Here is a 22,281-nt window from a genome sequence, read left to right as displayed (position 1 = left end):
CAGCATTATTTATGACAGCCAAGATATGGAAAGAGTCTAAGTGCTTATCAGTGGATGAATGGATAAAGAAGATGTGGTATATATACTACATCTTGCTGACAACGGAGTGTAGGTTCTTGTCTCATCACAGAAAGTATTCAGAGGCAAGACAGGGAGGTCAAGAAGATAAAGCGAGGATTAATTTAAGTGATAGTACACTCTCAAGGGGAGAGTGGGCAGTTTCAGGTCAGTAGCTGCCCCAAGTTTCTTTGGCAAGCCAGTTATGTGGGCCATAGAAATGAAGGGGTGGAATATTCATTAGGGGGGAGGGGTGTGGGGGTCATACTCCTTGATTTTCATCCCAGCTCCATCTTCCAAGGGGAGGAGGGATGTCATGATATCGATGCATGATGGAAGCTTCTTATCTGCAAGGCTAATTTTATTGTAATGAGAGCATAATGAGCAAAAGCTTATATTCAGACACTGGAGATTCCCAACTTTTCCCACCTTTCTTTGCCTCTAGGACACTATCATCCCAAAATAGGTGGTTTCCTGTCAGTCTGGAGGTTCCTGCTTTTCTTTTTCTGCCCAAGCACCCCCATTGTTTACAGGTTGTATGATTTCCTGCCATTTGGCCTGTGCCCCCCTTTCTATGCTCATATCTAGGTAACTGCCTGCTTTAACATTGCCACTTACAACAACATGGGTGGGCCTTGAGGGTATTGTGCTAAGTGAATTAAGTCAGATGTAAAAAGACAAATACCATATGATTTCACTCATATGTGAAATATATTTTTTCAATAGTAAAATAAAATAAATGAACAAATTAAACAAAACAGAAACAAACACCTAGATACAGAGAAGAGTAGTGGCAACCAGAGGGGAAAGAGTTGGGGGAGAGGGTGAAATGCGTGAAGGAGCTCAACTGTATGGTGAGGGATGGAAACTAAATTCTTGCTGGTGAGCACACGGTATTGTGTACAGAAGTAGAAATATAATGTTTTACACATGAAACTTATATAATGTTTTAAACTGATGTTACCTAAAGAAAATTTTTTAGATGATTGGGAAAAAAAAAAAGAAAGATTTCAAATCAACAACCTAACTTTACACCTCAAGGAACTAGAAAAAGAAGAACACGCTAAACCCAAAGTTAACGGAAGGAAATAATAAAGGTTAAAGCAGAAATAAACAGTAAAGAAGAGAAGAATGATAGAAAAAAACAGCAAAACTAAGAGTTCATTATTGGAAAACATCAAAAAAAATGACAAATCTTTAGCTAGACTAAGAAGAATAGAAGACTGAAATAACAAACATCAAAGATAGTAGAAGTACATTGCAACTGGTATCACAGAAATAATAAGTATGAGACTACTATGAACAATTATATGCCAAAAAATTGGAAAACCTACAAATAATAGATAAATTTCTAGAAATAAATGACCTATCAGGACTGAATCATGAAGAAACTTAAAATCTAAGTACACCTATAACTAGTAAGGATATTGGATCAGTAATCAAAAACTTCCCAACAAAGAAAAGCACAGGACTAGTGGTGTCACTGAAGAATTATACCAAACATTTAAAGAATTAACACCAATTTTTCTCAAACTCTTCCAAAAAAGTGAACAGGAGGGAATATTTCCAAGCTTATTTTATGAGGCCAGCAATACCCTGGCAAAGATACTGCAAGAAAAGAAAATCAGGTAATGATATTGTAAGAAAAGGAGACTATAAGTCAATATCCCTGATGAATGTTGATGCAAAAATCCTCAACAAACTACAAGCAAACTGAACTCAATAATACATTAAAAGAATTGTATACCATGACCAAGTGAGATTTATTCATGGAATGCAATGGTGGCTCAGCACATGAAAATCAGTCTATATTATATACCACATTAACAGAAGGACAAAAACCATATGATTATCTTAATTGATGCAGAAAAAGCATTTGACAAAATTCAACCCTTTTCATGATGAAGGCACTCAACAAACTAGGAAGAGAAGGAAATTACCACAACATAATAAAGACCATAGGTGAAAGCCCACAGCTGTCTTCATACTCAATGATAAAAAAAAAAAAAAAACGGAAAGCTTTCCCTCTAAGATTAGGAAAAAGACAAGCATGCCCTCTCTCACCTCTTCTGTTCAATGTGGTACTAGAAGTCCTAACCAGAGCAGTTAGTCAAGAAAAAATAAAAGGCATTCAAATCAGAAAGGAAGAGGTAAAACTTTCTCTGTTGGCAGATAATATGATCTTATATGCAGAAAACCTTGATTCCACAAAAGTATTATTAGAACTAATGAACAAATTCAGCAAAGTTGCAAGATACAAAATCAACACACAAGTTCAGTTGCACTTTTAAACACCAACAACAAACAATCTGAAAAGGAAATTAAGAAAACAGTCCTGTTTACAATAGCCTCAAAAAGAATAAAATATTGGATTGGCCAAAAAGTTCATTCAGGTTTTTCCTTAAGATATTACACAAAAAGCCCAAACGAACTTTTTGGCCAACCCAATACTTAGGAATAAACTTAACAAGTAGATGGAAGATTTATACACTGAGAACTACAAAGCATTGCTGAAAATAATTAAAGATACAAATAAATGGGAAAACATCTCATGTTCATAGGTTAGAAAACTAATATTGTTAAATTACCCTTACTACCCAGAGCAATCCACAGATTCAGTGCAATTCCTATCAAAATCCCAATGGCATTTATTTTTCAGAAGTGGAAAGTACTATTCCTATGGAATCTCAAAGAACTCCAATAGCCAAAGCAATCTTGAGAATGCAAAACAATGCTGGAGGCTTTACACTTCCTGGTTTCAAAACATATTATGAAGCTACAGTAATTAAAACAGTATGGTGATGTCATAAAGACAGACATGTAAACCAATGGAACAGAATAGAGAGCCCAGAAATAAACCCTCATATTAATGGTTAAATGATCTTCAACACGAATGATAAGGCTACTTAATGAGGAAAGCATGGTATTTCAACAAATGGTGCTAGGAAAACTAGATATCCACATGCCAAAGAATGAATTTGGACCCTTACCTTATACCATATGCAGAAATGAACTCAAGATGGATTAAATGCCTAAACATAAGACCTGAAACTATAAAATTCCTAGAGCAAACATAGGGGGAAAAGCTTCATCACATTGCATTTGGCAATGATTTCTTGGATGTGATACCAAAAGCATGGGCAACAAAAGCAAGAATATGAAACAAATAGGACAACATTAGACTTGAAAACTTGCACAGCAATGGAATCAGTCAACAGAATACAAGCTACAGTATGGGGGAAAATATTTGCAAACCATACCAGTATTCAGAATATATAAAAACACCTACAACTCAACAGTAACAATAAGAATAATCCAATTTAAATAATGGCAAAGGACTTAAATAGACATCTCTCCAAAGAAGATCTACAAATGGTAAACAGATGAAAAAATGCTCCTCATCACTAGTTATCAAAGATATGCAAATAAAAACTGCAATGAGATATCAATTCACATCCATTAGGATAGCCACTATCAAAAAAACAGAAAGAATACCAAATGTTGATGATGATGCAAGGAAATTGTAACTTTTGTGCACTCTTGATGGGCATGTAAAATGGTGCAGCAGCTATGTAAGAAAGTATTGAGTTTCCTCAAAGTATTAAAAATAGACCTACCATATGCCCAGCAATCCAACATCTGAGTATCTATCCAAAATAATTAAAATCAGGATCTTAAAAAGAAATTTGCACTCCTGCATTCATTGTAGCATAATTCACAGTAGTTCAGTTGTGGGAACAACCTAAATGTTCATCAACAGATGAACAGGTAACAAAAATTGGTATATACATATGATGGAATATTATTCAGCCTTTAAAAAAGAAGGAAATTCCGTCATATGAATAACATGGATGAGCCTTGAGGACATTATACTACATGAAATAAGCTAGTCACAAAAAGACAAATGCTGCATGATTCCACTTATGTGAGCTATCTAAAGTACACAAACTTATAGAAACAAAAAGTAGAATGTTCGATGTCAGGGACTGGGGGTAGGGGAGGAAAGCAGAATTGTTCAGTGCGTACAGAGTTTCCGTTTTGCAAGGTGAAAAGGTTCTAGAGATATGTTACACAACAAGGTGCATATATTTAACACTACTGTACAACACATTTAAAGATGGTTAAGATGGTAAATTTTATGTTACTTATCTTTAATCACAATAAAAAAAGATAGCTAGAAAATTTATAAATATGTGGAAATTAAACAGATTTCTAAATAACTCATGGCACAAAGAATAAACCCCAAGTGAAATTAGTAATGTTTTGAATAAATTGCTAATGAACAATTTGACATATCAAAATTGTGAAATAACATTAAAGCAGTGTTTCCAATGAAATTTATAGCCTCAAATATGTATATATATAAGGAGAATGGCAAAAAAATCAATGAGTTAAGCAATAATCATAAGTTAAAGAATAGAAATTTAACCCAAAGAAACAAATAATAAAGTTTAAGAAGAAATCAATTAAATAGAATATGAACATAAGACAGAGAAGTGGTTCTCAGAAATGATTAAACTTGATCAATCCGTGGCAACACTGATAGAGATAAAAAGAATGAAGGCACAAATAATCAGTCCCAGAAATCTTAATAGGAAGACATCATTATGATTCCTTCATACAGAAAGCTTTCAAGAAAACAGAAGAGGGGACTTATTTTGTGAGGTTAGTACCTACATTCTGTTACATATAATTGACATTTCTTTTGAAAATGTTTTGGGAAGGATGCCTTACTACACGTCCTTTCAATGTTATTCTGGAGTATTGCTGAAAAGCCCACTCAAGGAGCATTTATTCTCTAGAAAATAAACTTTAATTTATTACTTATAAACTTACTATTTACTGATTAAAGCCTACAATCTATGAAGTTACTAATTAATATATAGATTTTTGTCCAGTAGGGATGTGAATTATTTCTGTGAAATAGAAAAAGATAACCCCAAAAGTTACAATATTACTGCCCTGTAGGACATTAACCAGTTTTGATATTTAATACTGGTTTGCATTAGACTCATGAGTCTAATTTTTTTTTTAATATACTTGGAAATAATAAAATCTGATAATGATATTAAGAGGTAGGGAAATTGTAAATCAATCTCACTCATGAACATAGGGTTAAAAATGCTTCTCAAAATATTATCAAATTAAACTTGTGATATATAAAATGAATAATACACCATGACCAAGTTGGGTTATTCCATGAATGCAAGGCTTATTTAACAGCTGAAAATCAGTTAATGAATTCACCATATTAAAAGAATGACAAAGACAAAAACATATGATCATCTGCAATAGATAGAGAAAACATCATACCTAAGTGCGAAATGATGAAATCTTTTCATTTGAGTTTAAGGACAGGATAAGGGTGCCTAAAATCACCACTTCTATTCAGCCAGTGGGGAAGGTAAGAAAAATAAATAAATGTACAAGTTAGGGAAAGGGAGAAATACAGTTATCACTGTTTGCAGATTATGACTGTATAAGTAGAAAATGTAGAGCAGATCTATAGACACATCCTTAGAATTAAGTTTTGTAAGGTTTCTGGATACAAGGTAAATTTAGAAAAATGGTTTTATTTATGTATAACAAGAAAAAGTTCAAGTGCTTCCACTTTTATGTTGAGTAACCTTGAGCAAATTTTCTAACCTCTCTTCTTTCAGTTTCTTGTATAAAATAGGAATGATAATACTGTATCTTAGTGATTCTAGGGCACATTTTTTTCCATTTTTTAACATCTTTGAAATTATGATATAAGTCTTAACAATGATGTCTTAGATTTGATGAAATATGGTATCATATACCTCATAATGTGGTTTTGAAGGTTAGATTAGTAAATACAGTAAATTTAAAATATTTACAACAGTGCCTGGCACTTAACAAATGTTCAATAAATGTTAGATATAATTATGATTTTCTTCCACTATGTTTTTTAATGAGTTATTGTTTGCATAAAGAAAGCTTCTGTTTTTTTTATAGATTCTTTTTGTAGAACTAGCTTACAAAAGTTTTATTATTTCTAGTATCTTTTTAGTTGATTCCCTTGGATTTCACAAGAATATATACATATTAATTTAATTTGAATATTTTATATCTCATTGTATTCTTTTCAAGTTTCATTTTTTTTCTGTACTCTAAGAACAATGATAATTACAATAATAATAGCATGATAACAATAATAATGATAATAATGAAAGCCAGCACTAAGTAGAACTTACTGTATACCAAGTATGCTTCTAAGTATTTTAAGTATGGACATACTTGCCTTTTTTCTGTGTACTAGAGTAGTTAAATTATAGCACATTAACTCATTGGAATAGTATATATCCATTGACAGTATTTATTTTACAGGGTATATGACATTGATAATTGCATATTATATATCTTTAAATGATAAAAGTATAATTGTGTGTATAATATGAATGTAGACGCGTAAAATTTATGCATCTGTAAAAAAGGACAAGAAGAAACATGGAAAATAATTTGTTAGGAAGAAATTCTATATTTTTTGCTTCTAAATTTTCCTTATTTGTGCTAAAATTACATAGTAATCTTTTAAAAATATGTTAATGGTTTATAATCTAAAGATAGTTTTTACTTCCATGTTAAAGGTAGAGGGAAACTTCTCAATCTGTTGCAAATACAGAATTTTTGTGAGAAAACAGAAGAATATTTTTTTCAGTATGATGCTTTAATTGTTATATTTGTCCTTTTCAATATATTAAAAATGGGATGAGGAATCAAAGTAAGTCCTTGGAAGCAGTAAAGTAGTTGTGGACAGAATAGAAAAAAAAATGTCTCAAGAAGAAATAATGATTAATGCAGTACCCCCCAAAAGTAGGTCAGTCTCAAATATTAGAAATTAGCTAATATTTAATAATGCTAATATTAAATAATCATAGTAATATTTAACAATATCAATTAGAAAATGGCTAGTTTAATCATAGAAAATGTTTAAATTGTTATTTGAGTGATAGTATTTTCACAATGAATGTTAGTATGTTGGGTGCCACATTATATCAAGAAATCTATCCTTATTAAGCAAATGCTATCTAGTTTGATACTTTGCAGCTACATATTTGACAGTCTCTGTTGATTGTCTTATATGTGTGTGTGAGTTTATGGGTGGTTGATCCAAGTCAACCATATAAAAAAACATTTTCTTCTCAAAAACAGCTCTTTTTTCTAATAATTTACTAAAGACAAAAGATTAAAGTCACTTCAAAAATAAGATTCTTCACTGTTTTAAAAGTAATTTCCCTGGATTAGGTCCAAAGGTAGTTCAAGTTCAGTTTGAAATAAAATAGGAACTGATATCTGCCTATATTTTTGCACATTCTTTAACTGTGACATAATACATAAATAATTTCGCACCTTTTTTGTAACCAAATAAAGTTCAGAACAGAATTATATACTCCAGTAATATCTTTCTTACTTTATTTATAATTTAGACCATGGTCCACATGTAGGAAAATATTATACAATGTATTATTTCATATACTATTTAATTGCTTCTTTTCGTCAATTCAGTTTCTATCACTTGGTCATTTATTTGCCTAAATAAGTGAATATCTGAGAGAATATAAATTCTTTAGGAATCTAGCATGTTTTTAACTTCCTTTTAAGCCTCTCCTGAATTATGTTTCCTAAAAGAATGGGGGGTAGTAATTGAGTCTCCTGAGAACTTTCAAACATACAGCTTTCACTTAACTGGAGACTTTTTTCCCTTATTCGGGTCAAGTATTTATGTGTATTTTGAATTTCTGGTTTAGACTTTTGACCCAACCTTAATTATAAGTGAAGGTTCAGTTCCATTGCATATAATGGGGCTTTCAGCCTGGAACAAATATTTTTCTAAAGAAAGAGAGGAATTTTTAATGAGTTTAGGATTGGCAATTTACATATCCTCTTTGAGCTTAGTGTATATGCTTACAATTCTGCCTTCCAGTTGGCTTCTCTTTATCATCAGAAGTAATCATAAACCTCTAAAAAAGAAAGCTATCTAATAAGAAAAAATGGACTTGATGTTTCAAACTTATCTTAATAGATTACTTCAGGTTTAATTACAAGTTGTTTAACCCATCTTAAACACAGCTAACTGTTATTAAACAGGAAAAGTAACGAATGCCTTATCCAGAAAAAACCTAGGTTAATTAGTTTAGTCCCGTTACTATTAATTGAACGGCTTCCTATATGCAGAGCTTTTTGCCTCTCCTCATTCTTTTTCTTAGTAAAATCACATTTTTCAGATGAGAAACAAATGTTTTTAGGGATTTTTTAAAATATCGCATTTCCTAATTTTAGAAATAGGTTACATGGGCATTGCTTTGGCATATTTTTACAGTTTTCCTACTAGACTAGATTGTAAACTTGATGAGAGGGGAGATCATTTCTTGCCTATTGACTGCTCACATAACAGTACGTATAACATCGTGGAGCCTAGCATTTATTAGGCACTCAATAAATATTTATTAAGTTGAAGTGAATTAGCCAACTTTTTAAATCTGTCAGAGGATGAGTGATTGATTTAAAGTAGTCCAGGGCCTTACCTATTCATTGCTACTATAGATACAGTAGTTGTTGGAACATGAGGCAGTATATAATAGAAAGTGAGGCAGCAAAATATCTAGAAAGACATCATGTACTTTTGTGTGGTGGGCATAGAAGTAGCATTATCCCATGTCAGTTTGTGTGCATGTACAAATAAAAGTTAGGGTGATTATTCACAGAAAAAAAGTGAACGCATTGGAGATAACTCATTGGCAAGTACTGAATCTTAAGGTCAAAATCCTTCTGTAGTGCTTAATGGAGACTTTAAATTAAATAATAATGGATACTTAAAAACTTTACTTGATAATAATTCATATGAAAACAACATTCAGTTAATTACCAGATGTATTTTAAAAATTAAGACACATACACAGATTGGGTATGGATTTTGCTTTGTCCATTTATTGTACTATTTGTTAAGATATCTTACATTTTGTTGTATTTCATCAAATTTTGATGGGAATATTGACAGGATAATTGATGCTATTAAAGAATTATTTTTTTAGGTGTGATAATTGTATAGTGGTTATATTTATAAAGAAAAAATAGTTCTGTATGTTTATTTACTGAAATACATACAGATGAGATGTTATGATATCTGGGATTTTCTTCAGTATTATCCAGTGAGGATAAGAAGTGAGTGAAAGTATAGGTGAATAAGATTAGCCTTGAGTAGATAAATGTTAAAGCTGGCTGGCAGGAATACTGGACTGAGATGCCGTCTCATCTGACTGTATCTGAAGGAAAGAAATCAGATAACCCACGGAATTACTGAAACTCCTTTTAAAATTATTGAAAAAAGCAGACCAGATGAGCATGAATAATTTGACTTTTCTAAAGTTTATTGGTTAGTTTTACAGAAAAACATTCAGCATTTTTTCTCAGGTTCATATTATGAAAACCCACATAATGAGAACACTGTGTTTTAATATGAAAACTCAGTTTCTAAAACCACTTGGAAACAACTTTTAAAAACTGGGAGAAAATGTACTTTATTTTCTATTGTGAAATACAAATTTACCTTCAAGCTATATTTTATGTATGTCTCCCTATTTTAAACCAAACTAGAAATTCAATGCATAGTTTGTTGGGATTAGTTGATGAAAGTTGTTCTTTAACGTAACCTTAGGTCTCATCTTTAAAAAAAATGATGTTTCTTTTCGAGCTGCAATTATAGAATCTCAAAAAAGTATTCTTCTCTATTCTACTTTTAAATTCAAAATTAGGAAACCTGAAGAAGCCTATTTGATGCCCATTAGATACCTATAGTAATTTAGATCCATTGTGCCAATATGCAATAACAAATTTATCCCAGATTGAACATAAATTTAGTTTCCTAAAGGTATGCTCAGTGCTTTGTTTATTTGTATTACTGTGTCCTACTTTAGACTATGGTATTAGTTTATATGTTTATTTATTTAATTGAACTTACATAGTAATTGTGCTAACATATGACTTTCTAATGCTGGCCTGCCACTGCATGATCAACCTTTTTTCCTACTGGAATTTAAAAATTTTTTAATTGATGCTTTTTTACTTTATCCCTTTTGCCTTTAATAGCTTCATGATGTTTTTCCCTTTTCTTTGAGCAACTCACAACCTAACTCTGTGCTATTGTATTATAATGCTTTTGCTCCTTTGCATGATTGTAATACACCAGTCATTTGTTGATTGTAATCTATTATTCCACATTGGTCATTGACCACATTGTGTCACCAATATCTACTATTTCCCATTTTCAGATATTGCATTTTCCTATTAATGGATAAATTTCTTGCTTTTCCTTTTTTCTTGAGTAAATGTAAATTGCATTTATCTATCCAATTTCATCTTTTTTTTTTTAGCTTCCTGATTCATCATTTCTTATTCTGCTCACTAATCTTTATTCTTAGCATTTGACATCCTCAGACAGGCTGTTTATGGGTAACTGCTCATGTGAGGTGAACTGTAATGAGGATAACATCCTTGCTCTCAAAGAGGAAGAAGACCAAAATGAAACTCCACCTCTCATCTGGAAATCATTGACTCCCCTTCTACAAAATAGTGAGTTTATGTTTTACTCAGTCTTTTTTCTCCTTTATTGCTTTGTAGTATAATTGTATATGAAAGCACACATAATTACAACTTACTGTTAATGACTTTTTACCTCCTAACTTTTGTAGATTATTAGCAATACATAATAATAATAATCTGTAATGTTACGGAGCAGTTATTATGAGATGGACACTTTTCTGAGGGCTTCATATGTATCATATAATTTAATCCTAAAGTACTAATTACTAAATATATAACTATTATCATTGTCCCCATTTTGTACAGCTGGTTAGTTGCAGAGAGACAATTCAAACATAGGCATCTGACCCCAAGGCCTGAGCAATTTTAAGCACTATGATATATGGCCTTTAAAAAAAAAAAAAGTACAATTAAGACAATGTGTTTGTTCATGATGCTAAAGCAGCTAGTTGAAAAATGTGGAGTTAATCCAAACCAGATTGTTCTTTACTGAGATAAAAAAGAATAAAACTGATCAAATTATATTATTTTCCATTTAAATAATTTTGTAGTATAGAAACAATGTGAAAATTAGTTGTCATAATACCTATTTAGGTGATACTTTCTCTTTCTGTCTTTTAGCATCAGTGGCTTCTTTTTCTTTAAACTTCAAATTTATCCTTTTGCCTAGTTTAAACATGAATTTCTTCTGAAAGCACACACACACACACCAAAAAAAAAAAAAAGGAAATTGTATTGGTTATACAAACACATAAATCATTTTTATAAATTAGATTGTTTTCAGATTTTTAAAATTAGGAATAATAATGTATATTAGAATGTAAAAACTTTAGATTTATAAAGAGTCTTACTAATCTCCATCTTGTGAGCTGATTCAAAGTAATGCAGTGATAACTTTTGTAGGTGACCTGGCATCTGAGGCACAGGTTTTTGGTGCCCTTGTCACGTGCTGTCGAGCACTGCCAAATAGTTTTGGGCACACTAACAATGTTCTACCAAAACTTGGGATGTGCATTGCTCCATTCTTCTGCCTCAGGACTTCCTCTGAAACCAAGGGAGCTTACTCAGCCCTTGTGCCAAGGAAGCCTGGAAGAGTGAGGGAGATATTGGCACTTGCAGCAGCGTTCAACTAATGGGGGACAGGATATTGTGAATAAGTACACCAGCCTGATATCCTTCAGATGAGCAATCTGAGCCACCTTCTACAGAGCTCCTCAGAGAATTCCCAGTAGAATTGATCCTTGGTTGCTCAGATCATTAACCCACTCAGTAGCATTGTTGGCTTTTCCTCTCCTGTCTTGCTCTCCATGCCTTCTCAGTCAGCTTTTTGTGATTTACCTCCCAAATAAGTTACCTACATCCAAGTTCTTATTTTAGACTCTCTTTTGGGACAGTCTAAACTAAGACAGGAATTTAGAATTGAATGTACAGATAACTTATAAAACCCAGTGTTCTTTTTAATCCTGCATTTTAACTTCAGTTTTTTAATGGTACTCTTTAAAAATCTTTTTAACCCTATGCACAAGTTACATGGTAGCATAATTTATCTCTTTCAGGGATGATATATTTATTTATACCTGAAATGTATTAATACATTTCAGAGCTTCAACTATATTTAAAAGTTAAAAACTTTTGAAATCATTTGAAAAACATTTGTTACTATATGTTTACCTCCTCTAACTATGCATAATTCACTTGTTAAAACCCAGTGATAAGGGAAGGAATGTGTTTCTTTAACTTGACATTTTATTATGCAGGATGTTATTTTCCTCCCAGGAGTTCTGTTCTATGGAACTATATTAGGAAAGTGTTGATTTGACATCTGTCATTATAGGTTTCATTTACTGTTTTTTTTTCTTTCTTTCTTATTCTTTCTTTTTTTTCTTTTTCAGGTCAAAAATCAATGAGCTCAGGAAAATCTCCAAGTGGTTACCAGTGGATTAACGGCATCATAGCCGCCTTTCTCTCATTCAGTGAAGAAAGTGTTATAATTGCAGCAGCTCAAGCCTTTTCTTCTCTACAAGGTGCTAATTTAGTTAGTACTTAGTGAGTAAGGAAACTGCTTTTAAAATTCAGAAAAACAATTAACAGGTTTATTTATTTATTTTAATTCTAAGCCTTCCCCAAACCAGAATCTATGAATATCTGGTATTAAGTGATCTTTAGTGATGAAAATCAACTGTCTAGTGATAATGTACTTATTTGGAAATTCATAAACATCAAGGTGATAGGGAAAAAGAGTAAAACCTTTGTGTTTGAATTATCTCTGAAATGTATTCTAAAGCTTTATGCAAATAACCATGGCTTCTTTCTGTAGTCATGTATCTTAGATTAACGTGTGCATGTATGCTGGGTGTGTTGTCTGCTTCCTAAAGTGCTTTTGTTAACATCATAATTTTAAATTAAGCTTTTCAGAAGGCTGTTCCTACTGTACATTTTGGCATCTAAGATTAGGTCAGTGGCCATAAATCTCATTTACGTACTTAATGCAAAGGAGATACTGCTGTCTTGGGAATCATGTGAGCCAGATTCCTTACTTTGCCCTCTTGTAAGATACTGACATATAAAACAAAATGCTCCCATTTTGTTTTGCATCTTTCTTTATTTAAAACTTTAAATAAACAATGTTTATGCAAGATTCTTTTTCATTCATAAAAATGGAAATCACTCTTAGTGACTGCATGAGTAGGCTTGTATTCTTGTTCACGACTTCGCATGATAGATCACCCCATAAAATCTTTACATTTGGCTTGTGCAGCTGAATTCATGACTGAATACAGAATGATAAAGAAGCTTTAGCATTTTGTGGAAAGAAAAGAAATCATGCCTTCTAGATGGCCCTTAAGCTAGCTTTTAACTGCCTGGAAATCAGATAGAAATGTATAATCAAACTTGCCTTAAAGGCACAGTGTTTAGTGTAAATCTTTAGGTCATAATCTGTAAATTAATGCAAAGAGATTCTTTAAAATTTATTTGATTTTCATTATATTTGCATGGAAATCTGCCAGTCCAAACGTATATTTATCTTTTTTTTTTTAACCTTTCTATCAGAAGTTAAAATAGAAATGATGGATTATGTCACTGGCCAGTCCAGCAGCCTATTTCTTTCAACACATTGCTATGTATTTACTGTTTTAGCTATATTGTTTTCAATTTCTGGCAAAATAGTCAGTTTTTGATCCTGGGTAGAAAATGTCAGTGCTCACATTTCCTATGGGGTTTTGGCCTTTTTGTGAAAAGGTAGGGGGAGAGCTAAATGAATTATGATGCTGTCATCTGAAGAAACCACAGTGTAATTCTTTGCCAAATTTTAGCAAGAACAGAGCTGATCATCTGCTAGTGTAAGCCTTTCCTTGAACCCTACCAGCAGTTCACTCAGGCTTCTGCCTGTTCTCTTTCATGCTGTGAGATTGTAGCCTACAGAAGTCCTTTTAACCTTCCCTTTGCAAGGTTAATTGATTTAATAACCTCCAAAGAAGACAAATTTTGCCAGAGGAGTTTAGAAATCTAAATTTAGGAATTTAAAATTTCACAGCTGAGCTTAAGTAATATTAAAATTAAGACTGAATTGCTTCTTAACATAAATAGTTTATGGAGAATGCATGTGTCTTATTTTAATTTTTTTGAAAGCTGACACTCTTCTCATCCTTCACAAATCTATTTCCCTAGATTTTAAAGAATGGCAAATATTACCAGATAACATTTGTGTGTTATACTCTTTGAAATCAACACATTCTGAATGTGACTATAACTAATGTATATTGTAATCATCTGATAGTATAGTTTGCCATGCTTAAGTGCTCCTCAAAACCATTAATTTATACATTCTAATATCTTTTACTGACTCCTAAGGAAGTATCCTTGCTTGGACTAATGGAATTTAATTCCTACCCATTTGGAACAATTCATAGGAAAAAAATCTCAACATTAAAGATTGTTATCTATGAGGATTCTTCAATTTCATTTTTTAGCAATCATTTTGTAGCACTAGTTTCAGATGATTTTTTTAATTGTTCATTTACAATGTTGTGTTAATTACTGCTGTACAGCAAAGTAATTCAGTTATACATACTGAATAACATGTTCTTTTTTTTTAATACATTCTTTTCCATTATGGCTTATCATAGGATATTGTATATAGTTCTCTCTGCTATACAGTAGAACCTAGCTGTTTATCCATTCTATGTATAAATGCTTACATCTGCTAACCCCAGCCTTCTACTCCATCCCTCCCCCAAAGTCCTCCCCCTTGGCAACCACCAGTCAGTTCTCTATGTCCATGATTCTGTTTCATAGATAGATAGGTTCATTTGTGTCATATTTTAGATTCCACATATAAGTGATATCATATGGTATTTTTCTTTCTCTTTCTGACTTAACTTCACTTAGTATGATAATCTCTAGTTGCATCCACGTTGCTGCAAATGGCATTATTTTGTTCCTTTTTATGGCTGAGTAGTATTCCATTGTATATATGTACCACATCTTCTTTATACATTCAGCTGTCAGTGGACATTTAGGTTGTTTCCATGTCTTGGCTATTGTGAATAGTGTTGCTATGAACATAGGGGTGCATGTATCTTTTTTAATTATAGTTTTGTCTGGATATATGCCTAGGAGTGGGATTGTTGGATCATATGGTAATTCTATTTTTAGTTTTCTGAGGAACCTCCATACTGTTTTTCACAGTGGCTGGACCAACCTACATTCCCGCCAACAGTGTAGGAGGGTTCCCTTTTCTCCACAGCCTCTCCAGCATTTGTTATTTGTAGACTTTTTAATGATGGCCATTCTGACCCGTGTGAGGTGGTACCTCATTGTAATTTTGATTTACATTTCTCTAATAATTAGTGATGTTAAACATCTTTTCATGTGCCTATTGGCCATCTGTATGTCTTCTTTGGAGAAATGTCTTTTTAGGTCTTCTGCCTATTTTTTGATTGGATTTTTTGTTGTTGAGTTGTATGAGCTGTTTCTATATTTTAGAAATTAAGCCCTTATTGCTCACATCATTTGCAAATATTTTCTCCCATTCTGTAGGTTGTCTTTTTGTTTTGTTTATGGTTTCTTTGCTGTGCAAAAGCTTGTAAGTTTGATTAGGTCCCATTTGTTTATTTTTGTTTTTATTTCTATTGCCTTGGGAGACTGACCTAAGAAAACATTGGTATGATTTATGTCAGAGAATGTTTTGCCTATGAACTCTTTTAGGAGTTTTATGGGGTCATGTCTTATGTTTAAGTCTTTGAGCTATTTTTAGTTTATTTTTGTGTATGGTGTGAGAGCATGCTCTAATTTCATTGATTTACATGTGGCTGTTCAACTTTCCCAACACCACTTGCTGAAGAGACTGTCTTTTTCCCGTTGTATATTCTTGCCTCTTTTGTTGAAGATTAACTGACCATAAGTGTGTGGGTTTATTTCTGGGCTCTCTATCCTGTTCCATTGATCCATATGTCTTGTTTTTGTGCCAGTGCCACACTGTTTTGATTACTTAGCTTTGTAGTATTGTCTGAAGTCTGGGAGGGTTATACCTCCTGCTTTGTTCTTTTTCTTCAGGATTGCCTTGGCAATTCTTGGTCTTCTGTGGTTCCATATGAATTTTAGGATTATTTGTTCTAGTTCTGTGAAAAACGTCATGGGTAATTTGATAGGGATCACATTAAATCTGTAGATTGCTTTGGGTAGTATGTCCAGCAAATGACTTTTTATTTGATTTATCTTTCTTGATAAATAATGTTAAGTCTTTGTTTCCTCTTATCACCTTTTTATTTTATCACCTTTTCTTCTTTTGCCCAGCCCAACTCTAGGATTCCTTCTTTCCATAACATGTATTCAGCAAACACTTTTTAGTGCCTATTCTGTGCCAAGTACCATGCTACATTCTGGGTTTACTACAGAGAATGAAATAGGTTTATATTCTGCACTCACAGAATTTAGAGTCTAGTGGAAATAATACCCATAATTATGCAAAAAAGATAGGCGAGAGAAAGAGAGGAATACACTTAACCTAGATTTTTTTTTTCCAGCTGAATGCTTTTCCTCTAAAATCAGGAACAAGACGAGGATGCCCACTCTTACCATTTATATTAAAAAATTAGAAATAAAATTACCATATGATCCAGCAATATTCACTCCTAGGTATATATCTGAAGGAAACGAAAACACAAATTTGAAAACATTGAACCCCAGTGTTCATAGCATTATTTACAATAGCCAAGACAAGATATGGGAGCAACTTAAGTGTTCATGAACAGATGAATGCATAGAGAGAATGTGAGATATATATACATATATATGTAATATATATACACAATGGAATATTACTCAGACATAAAAAAGAATGCAATTTTGCCATTTACAACAACGGGGATGGACCTGGAAGGTATTATGTTTAGTGAAATAAGTCAAACACAGAAAGGCAAAATTCTGTGTTTTTACTTATATGTGGAATCCAAAAAACAAAACAAAAGAATGAATATAACAAAACAGAAATAGACTCACAGTACAGAGAACAAACTAGTCATTACCAGTGGGAAGAAGGATTGGACTGGAACAAGATAGAGGAAGGGCATTAAGACACAGAAACTACTAGATGTAAAATAAATAAGATACAAGGGTGTAATGTACAACACAGGGAATATAGCCAATATTTTATAACAACTTTATATGGTATATAATCTATAAAAATATTGAATCACTATGTTTGTATACCTGAAACTAATATAATATTATCACTCAACTATACTTCAATTAAAAAATTAAAAATATTAGTTTGGGATGAATTGTAAAAAGAACAGGTCTAAACATCAGCTTAGGGAACTGGAAGCTTAACCTGAGGAATTTTTACATAACCCAGTGCAAAATCACAAAGGGATGAAAAAGTATAGGAGTTTGTTACATTTGGTACCCTTTATTTCTCTTTTTGGGGTCTACAGTTTCCTCAACTTCCTGTGATTGCATGTATATGTTTAGTCTTTGGGAGATAAGACACAGGAAATGTTTGAAGTCATAAAGGGAATTGTTGGAAAGCTTTGAGAATAACAGAAGGCACGGTGAGAAGGAGTGGTTTTGTATTTAACTGATACATGTATCTTTATTATATTCTTGATCCTATTTTTGTTGGATTTAAGGAAAAGTGGGGTGTTTATCTTTTCCTCATATACCCCTTACTCCTATGAATTTCTATTTATAGGTCTTTTGGAAGATGACATGACTTTATACAATACACTTATATCTCTACTGATTTAGCATCTTCTGACAATTCTCTATTATCTCCTCACTATAAAGAGTGAATAATTAGCTAAATTTTATTTAGTATTTACTATATGCCTGATCCTGTATTAACTCAATTATCACAACAACCCTGTGAGTTAAGTACTGTTATCCCCATCTTACATATGATGAAACTGGGTTAACTAGAAGTTATCTAGGCCAAGTTTATACTACTAGTCAGTTGGTGGGATACACATAAGCAACTGGCCCTTATGCTTCTGCTTTTAGCCTCTGTTCTATATGGCCTCTCCCTAAGTCAGTGATATACCTATGTTTTAATTCTGTTATTGAAGGATTAAGTAAACATACAGGTACTTTTCTCAAGCTACTTAGCTTTAAATTTTTAAGTGAGAAATTTAAGTATAGACATTTGTCATAGTTTATAAAATAAATTACTTTCAGTGGATTTCTAATAGTTTCTCAGTGCTGAAGCAAAACAAATACTGGATGGATGGATTCTGGTGCTGCATTTAGTTTTTAATTAGTGACTGTGAAAATAATTTCTCACTGTTGTTAAAGCAATTCAGTAGTAGAATCACTTTAAAACATTAATTCTTACTTATAAATAAATTCACCTTATACAAACAGTACATAAAAATGAAATGATACCACTTAAAGTGAACAATAGACTTTTGTTAAAGTGTCTAAATGTAGCAGTAAGTAAAGAGGTGAGCTGGCAACTGCACTGATTTGGAAAGCTACTGACTTTGGGAACAAAGTGATGCTGACAAAGTCACCTCTACTGTTCAGATTTGGAAGTTTGATAGCAACCTATGCTCACTCTGTAAACAAAAATATCCCAAGAAAAAAAGAAAACAAAATATTTTCCTCTCTTTCCCCAAGTGACACATTTTCTTGGCTTTTGTCCCATAAATATGTTCATTTTAACACAATCAAAAGATATTTCAATCCAGACATAAAACAAAAATTCTGTATAAGAAAGCTGATTTAAAGGTATTCATAGTAAAATGACATGTCTAAAGTGTGTTACACATTAATAACATCATCCTTAAATAGAATGTCTTTTAAATGTCATATTCAGAAATTGACATACTGATTTTTTAAAAATCCAATTTAATTACTTTATGTCTGCATTATACAAGATTTGAGGAGGGAGAGTTTAAAATCCTTTTCTAACTCATCCAGAAGCAGTGTCTTCATTATTTTTCCTTCATTCTTTCACTATGTTTAAATAACATATTTGAGTGAAAATTTAAAAATTCAGTGAAAATTAAGATGTTTCCAAACATATTGATAAATTCATTCAAGAAATTGTTTGGATTCCTACAAGTAAGTATATTTAACCTGAGGTTAACGTGATGTTCAGAGGCATATAATATAGTTCAAAACACAAGAATAAGTTAATAATCTGATAACTTCCTACCAGTCAAGGATATGTCCCAGAATATATAATAAAAAGTTTGGAAAATATGGGAGAAAAATTGAGAGACATGGAAGAAAAATTGGGGAGGTCCCAGTTTCAAATAAACAGAATAGAAATAGGTGGTACAGGAGAGATAGTTTTTGAAAAATAGAAGGAAATTGTTTTCAGTTAATAAGGATAAAATTATTCAGAAAAAACTTCAACCCAAAATGACTCTTGGATGCTATCAGACTTACATTCTTCACTCTAAGGAAAAAGAGAAATGCAGTAATACAGAAATGGCAGTGAGAAAAAATATTAAGTAACACAGGTATAATACAACCAAAACGTATTAGAAGATGGTGGCAGTACAGATTGAGAAGAAAGAAGAAATGCGTCTGTTCAGTCGCCTCAGGATGAATTAAATGATATTGAGAGGATCTCTGTTAGGACATCCATAAACTGCTTTTTTTCTTACATTCTAGTTGAAGTATTAGCACAAAAAAAAGAGCACAATTCAAATATACAAATTAGTTAATTTTCACAAAGTGATCACACCTGTGTAACTGCTACCCAAGTCAAAATATAAAACATTATGAAGACTGCAGAAGTCCTCCTCACAGCTTTGTGCCCTTCTCAGTCACTATTCCTTCTCCCTTTCCTGACAGTGAACACCATTCTCACAATTAATACCACAGATAATTAGTTTTGCTTGTTTTTGAGCTCTATATAAAGTAAATATTTATTATTTATTCTTATGTGTTCCTTGTGCCTGGATTCTTCCACTTCATTTCACTGTGGCTGTAAAATTCATCCATATTGTTGTATAAATGGTCAGGGTTTTACTTTCCTTTTTCTTTTTTTTCTGAAAAGTATTCATATTGTGTGGATGTACTATATTTATCCATTTTATGATGGACATTTGGGTATTTTATGGGTTTACAAATAATAGTGCTATGAATATTCTAGTACATATCTTTGGTTCAAATGTGTATTCATTTTTATTGAGTAGAATTGCTGGGTTTTCTAAAGTGTTTAAAACAATTTGAACTCCCACCAGCAGTGTATTAGGGTTCCATCAGCTCCATAGCCTCACCAACACTTTGTGTTGTCAGTCTTTTTAATATTTGCCATCCTAGTGAGTACATAGTGGTATGTCAATATATTTCTAATCTGTAGTTCTCTGATCATGTTTTCTAGCCATTTGGATATCTTCTTTTGTAACTTGTCTGTTTAGGTCTCTTGTACATTCTCCTACAGGATTATCTATCATAGTTTTTTTTTATATATATAAATTTATTTATTTTATTTATTTATTTTTGGCTGCATTGGGTCTTCATTGCTGTGTGCGGGCTTTCTCTAGTTGCGGTGAGCGGGGGCTACTCTTTGTTGTGGTGCGTGGGCTTCTCATTGCAGTGGCTTCTTTTGTTGCAGAGCGCGGGCTCTAGGTGCATGTGCTTCAGTAGTTGTGGCACATGGGCTCAGTAGTTGTGGTGCATGGGCTTAGTTGCTCCACGGCATGTGGGATCTTCCCAGACCAGGGCTCGAACCACTGTCCCCTACATTGGCAGGCGGATTCTTACACACTGTGCTACCAGGGAAACCCCTCTGTCATAGTTTTTAATTAATTGGTAAGAATTCTTTTTCTATTTTAGATGTGAGCTGTGTCAGATACTGTGGCTTCCCATTTTACTCTATTTATGATGTCTTTTGATGAACAATTCATTCCTTTTCTTGTCTTTTAAGGTTAATGCTTTCTGTGTCTCATTTAAGAAAAATCTTTCCCTATCTCAAGATCATGAAGACCATGTTGTCTTCCAAAAGCTGTATTTTATGTTTCATATTACAAATATGGACTATGAACACTTTGTTAAATTGCTATTCAAAAAGTTTGAACCAATTTATATGCCTACTAAAATGTGCATAAGAGTTCCAGCTTACTCACACTTGCTAAAACTTGCCCAAACTGGCTATTATTAATGTCTTTTATTTTACCAATATGGCAAATATGGTGTAGCTTTTTATTGTTATTGAAATTTATGGGATGTTCAAGACATACAAAAATGATCAAAAATATTATATAAAAAACACACTCAAATATCCATAACCCAGTTTTTTGTTTGTTTTTTTTTGTCTGTTTGTTTGTTTTAGTATAAGCTAGTTGAAATAATCTTCTAAATGCAAGAGACTAAGCACTTTCAGAGTCTTGGTCAATTATCTCTTGTTTATAACATTAGTGTGATAACAGATTCTAACAAAGTTACCAGCAAGGTAAATTTTCACAAGTGGCTGTCTCAAATCATTTTGGGAGTGAGAGGTTCACAGGTGCATAAATAAATTAAATTTTTTCTTATGAATTAATTTTTAGGATGAAAATTAGGTTTCTATGTGGAAATTCCTCAGCTTAAAACTCTTGGCATTAAAATGTCATGAACCTAGATAGTACAATGGAATAATGGGAAGGATAATCTCCAAAGGATTAAAAAGCAGTAGAGTATCTTGATGGTCCCAAAGTTTCATTCCTTGGCACATTTACCCAGTATAGACTTGATCAGAAAAAAGAGATTGGTCACAGTAACAGATGACCTTCAACTTCTGGGAAGCTGTGTATAATAGTGGACCTTTTGGCCTATCTGTTATCTACTGTAGTTTGAGAGTAGCTGCATGTTAGCAGGACCCCTAGTTTTTCCCACATGGCAGTGCAAAGACGTATCTGTCTCCAAACACATCACAAATGGAAGCAGCTCCATCCCAAGTGTTATTAGTAGGCAAGCAAACCAGCCAGGTGTTGCCAGAAAATGGGGCAGGAAACCCTTATAACCTGCACATCTTCCTCAAGGAATAGCTTTGGGTTGGGAGCCCCAAGTCCCAAATGTAGATACATTTTGTGTAACATGAGTTCCAATTCAAAATCTCTCTGCAACTATCAGACACTGTTTAAACCAAAGATGTGAGTGAGGAAAGTTCCTAATTCTCTTTACTTCTAGACTAAGAGAAGTTGTAGAGGGATTCTGACATGGGAACTTTAA

The 22,281-nt window shown here is 32.6% G+C and overlaps 1 protein-coding gene across 3 annotated transcripts in view; it reads left to right on the top strand.

Moving 5' to 3' along the window:
• LOC132420486 (uncharacterized) overlaps positions 1 to 22,281 on the top strand; it is a 262,698-nt gene that overhangs the window by 11,937 nt on the left and 228,480 nt on the right. For 2 of the 3 annotated variants that reach the window (XM_060004957.1, XM_060004959.1), the window contains exons 2-3: positions 10,497 to 10,647; positions 12,510 to 12,641. In XM_060004957.1, the coding sequence (XP_059860940.1) occupies positions 10,497 to 10,647; positions 12,510 to 12,641 (283 nt within the window). Of the gene's footprint in view, positions 1 to 10,400; positions 10,648 to 12,509; positions 12,642 to 22,281 lie in introns of those variants that run through there. The other variant, XM_060004958.1, reaches the window with a different exon arrangement.

This window comes from Delphinus delphis, chromosome 2 (genome assembly GCF_949987515.2).
Source record: "Delphinus delphis chromosome 2, mDelDel1.2, whole genome shotgun sequence".
Classification (NCBI taxonomy): Eukaryota; Metazoa; Chordata; class Mammalia; order Artiodactyla; family Delphinidae; genus Delphinus; species Delphinus delphis.
Note: the sequence above shows the minus strand (reverse complement) of the source record. Positions and strands in the feature narration are given on the sequence as shown.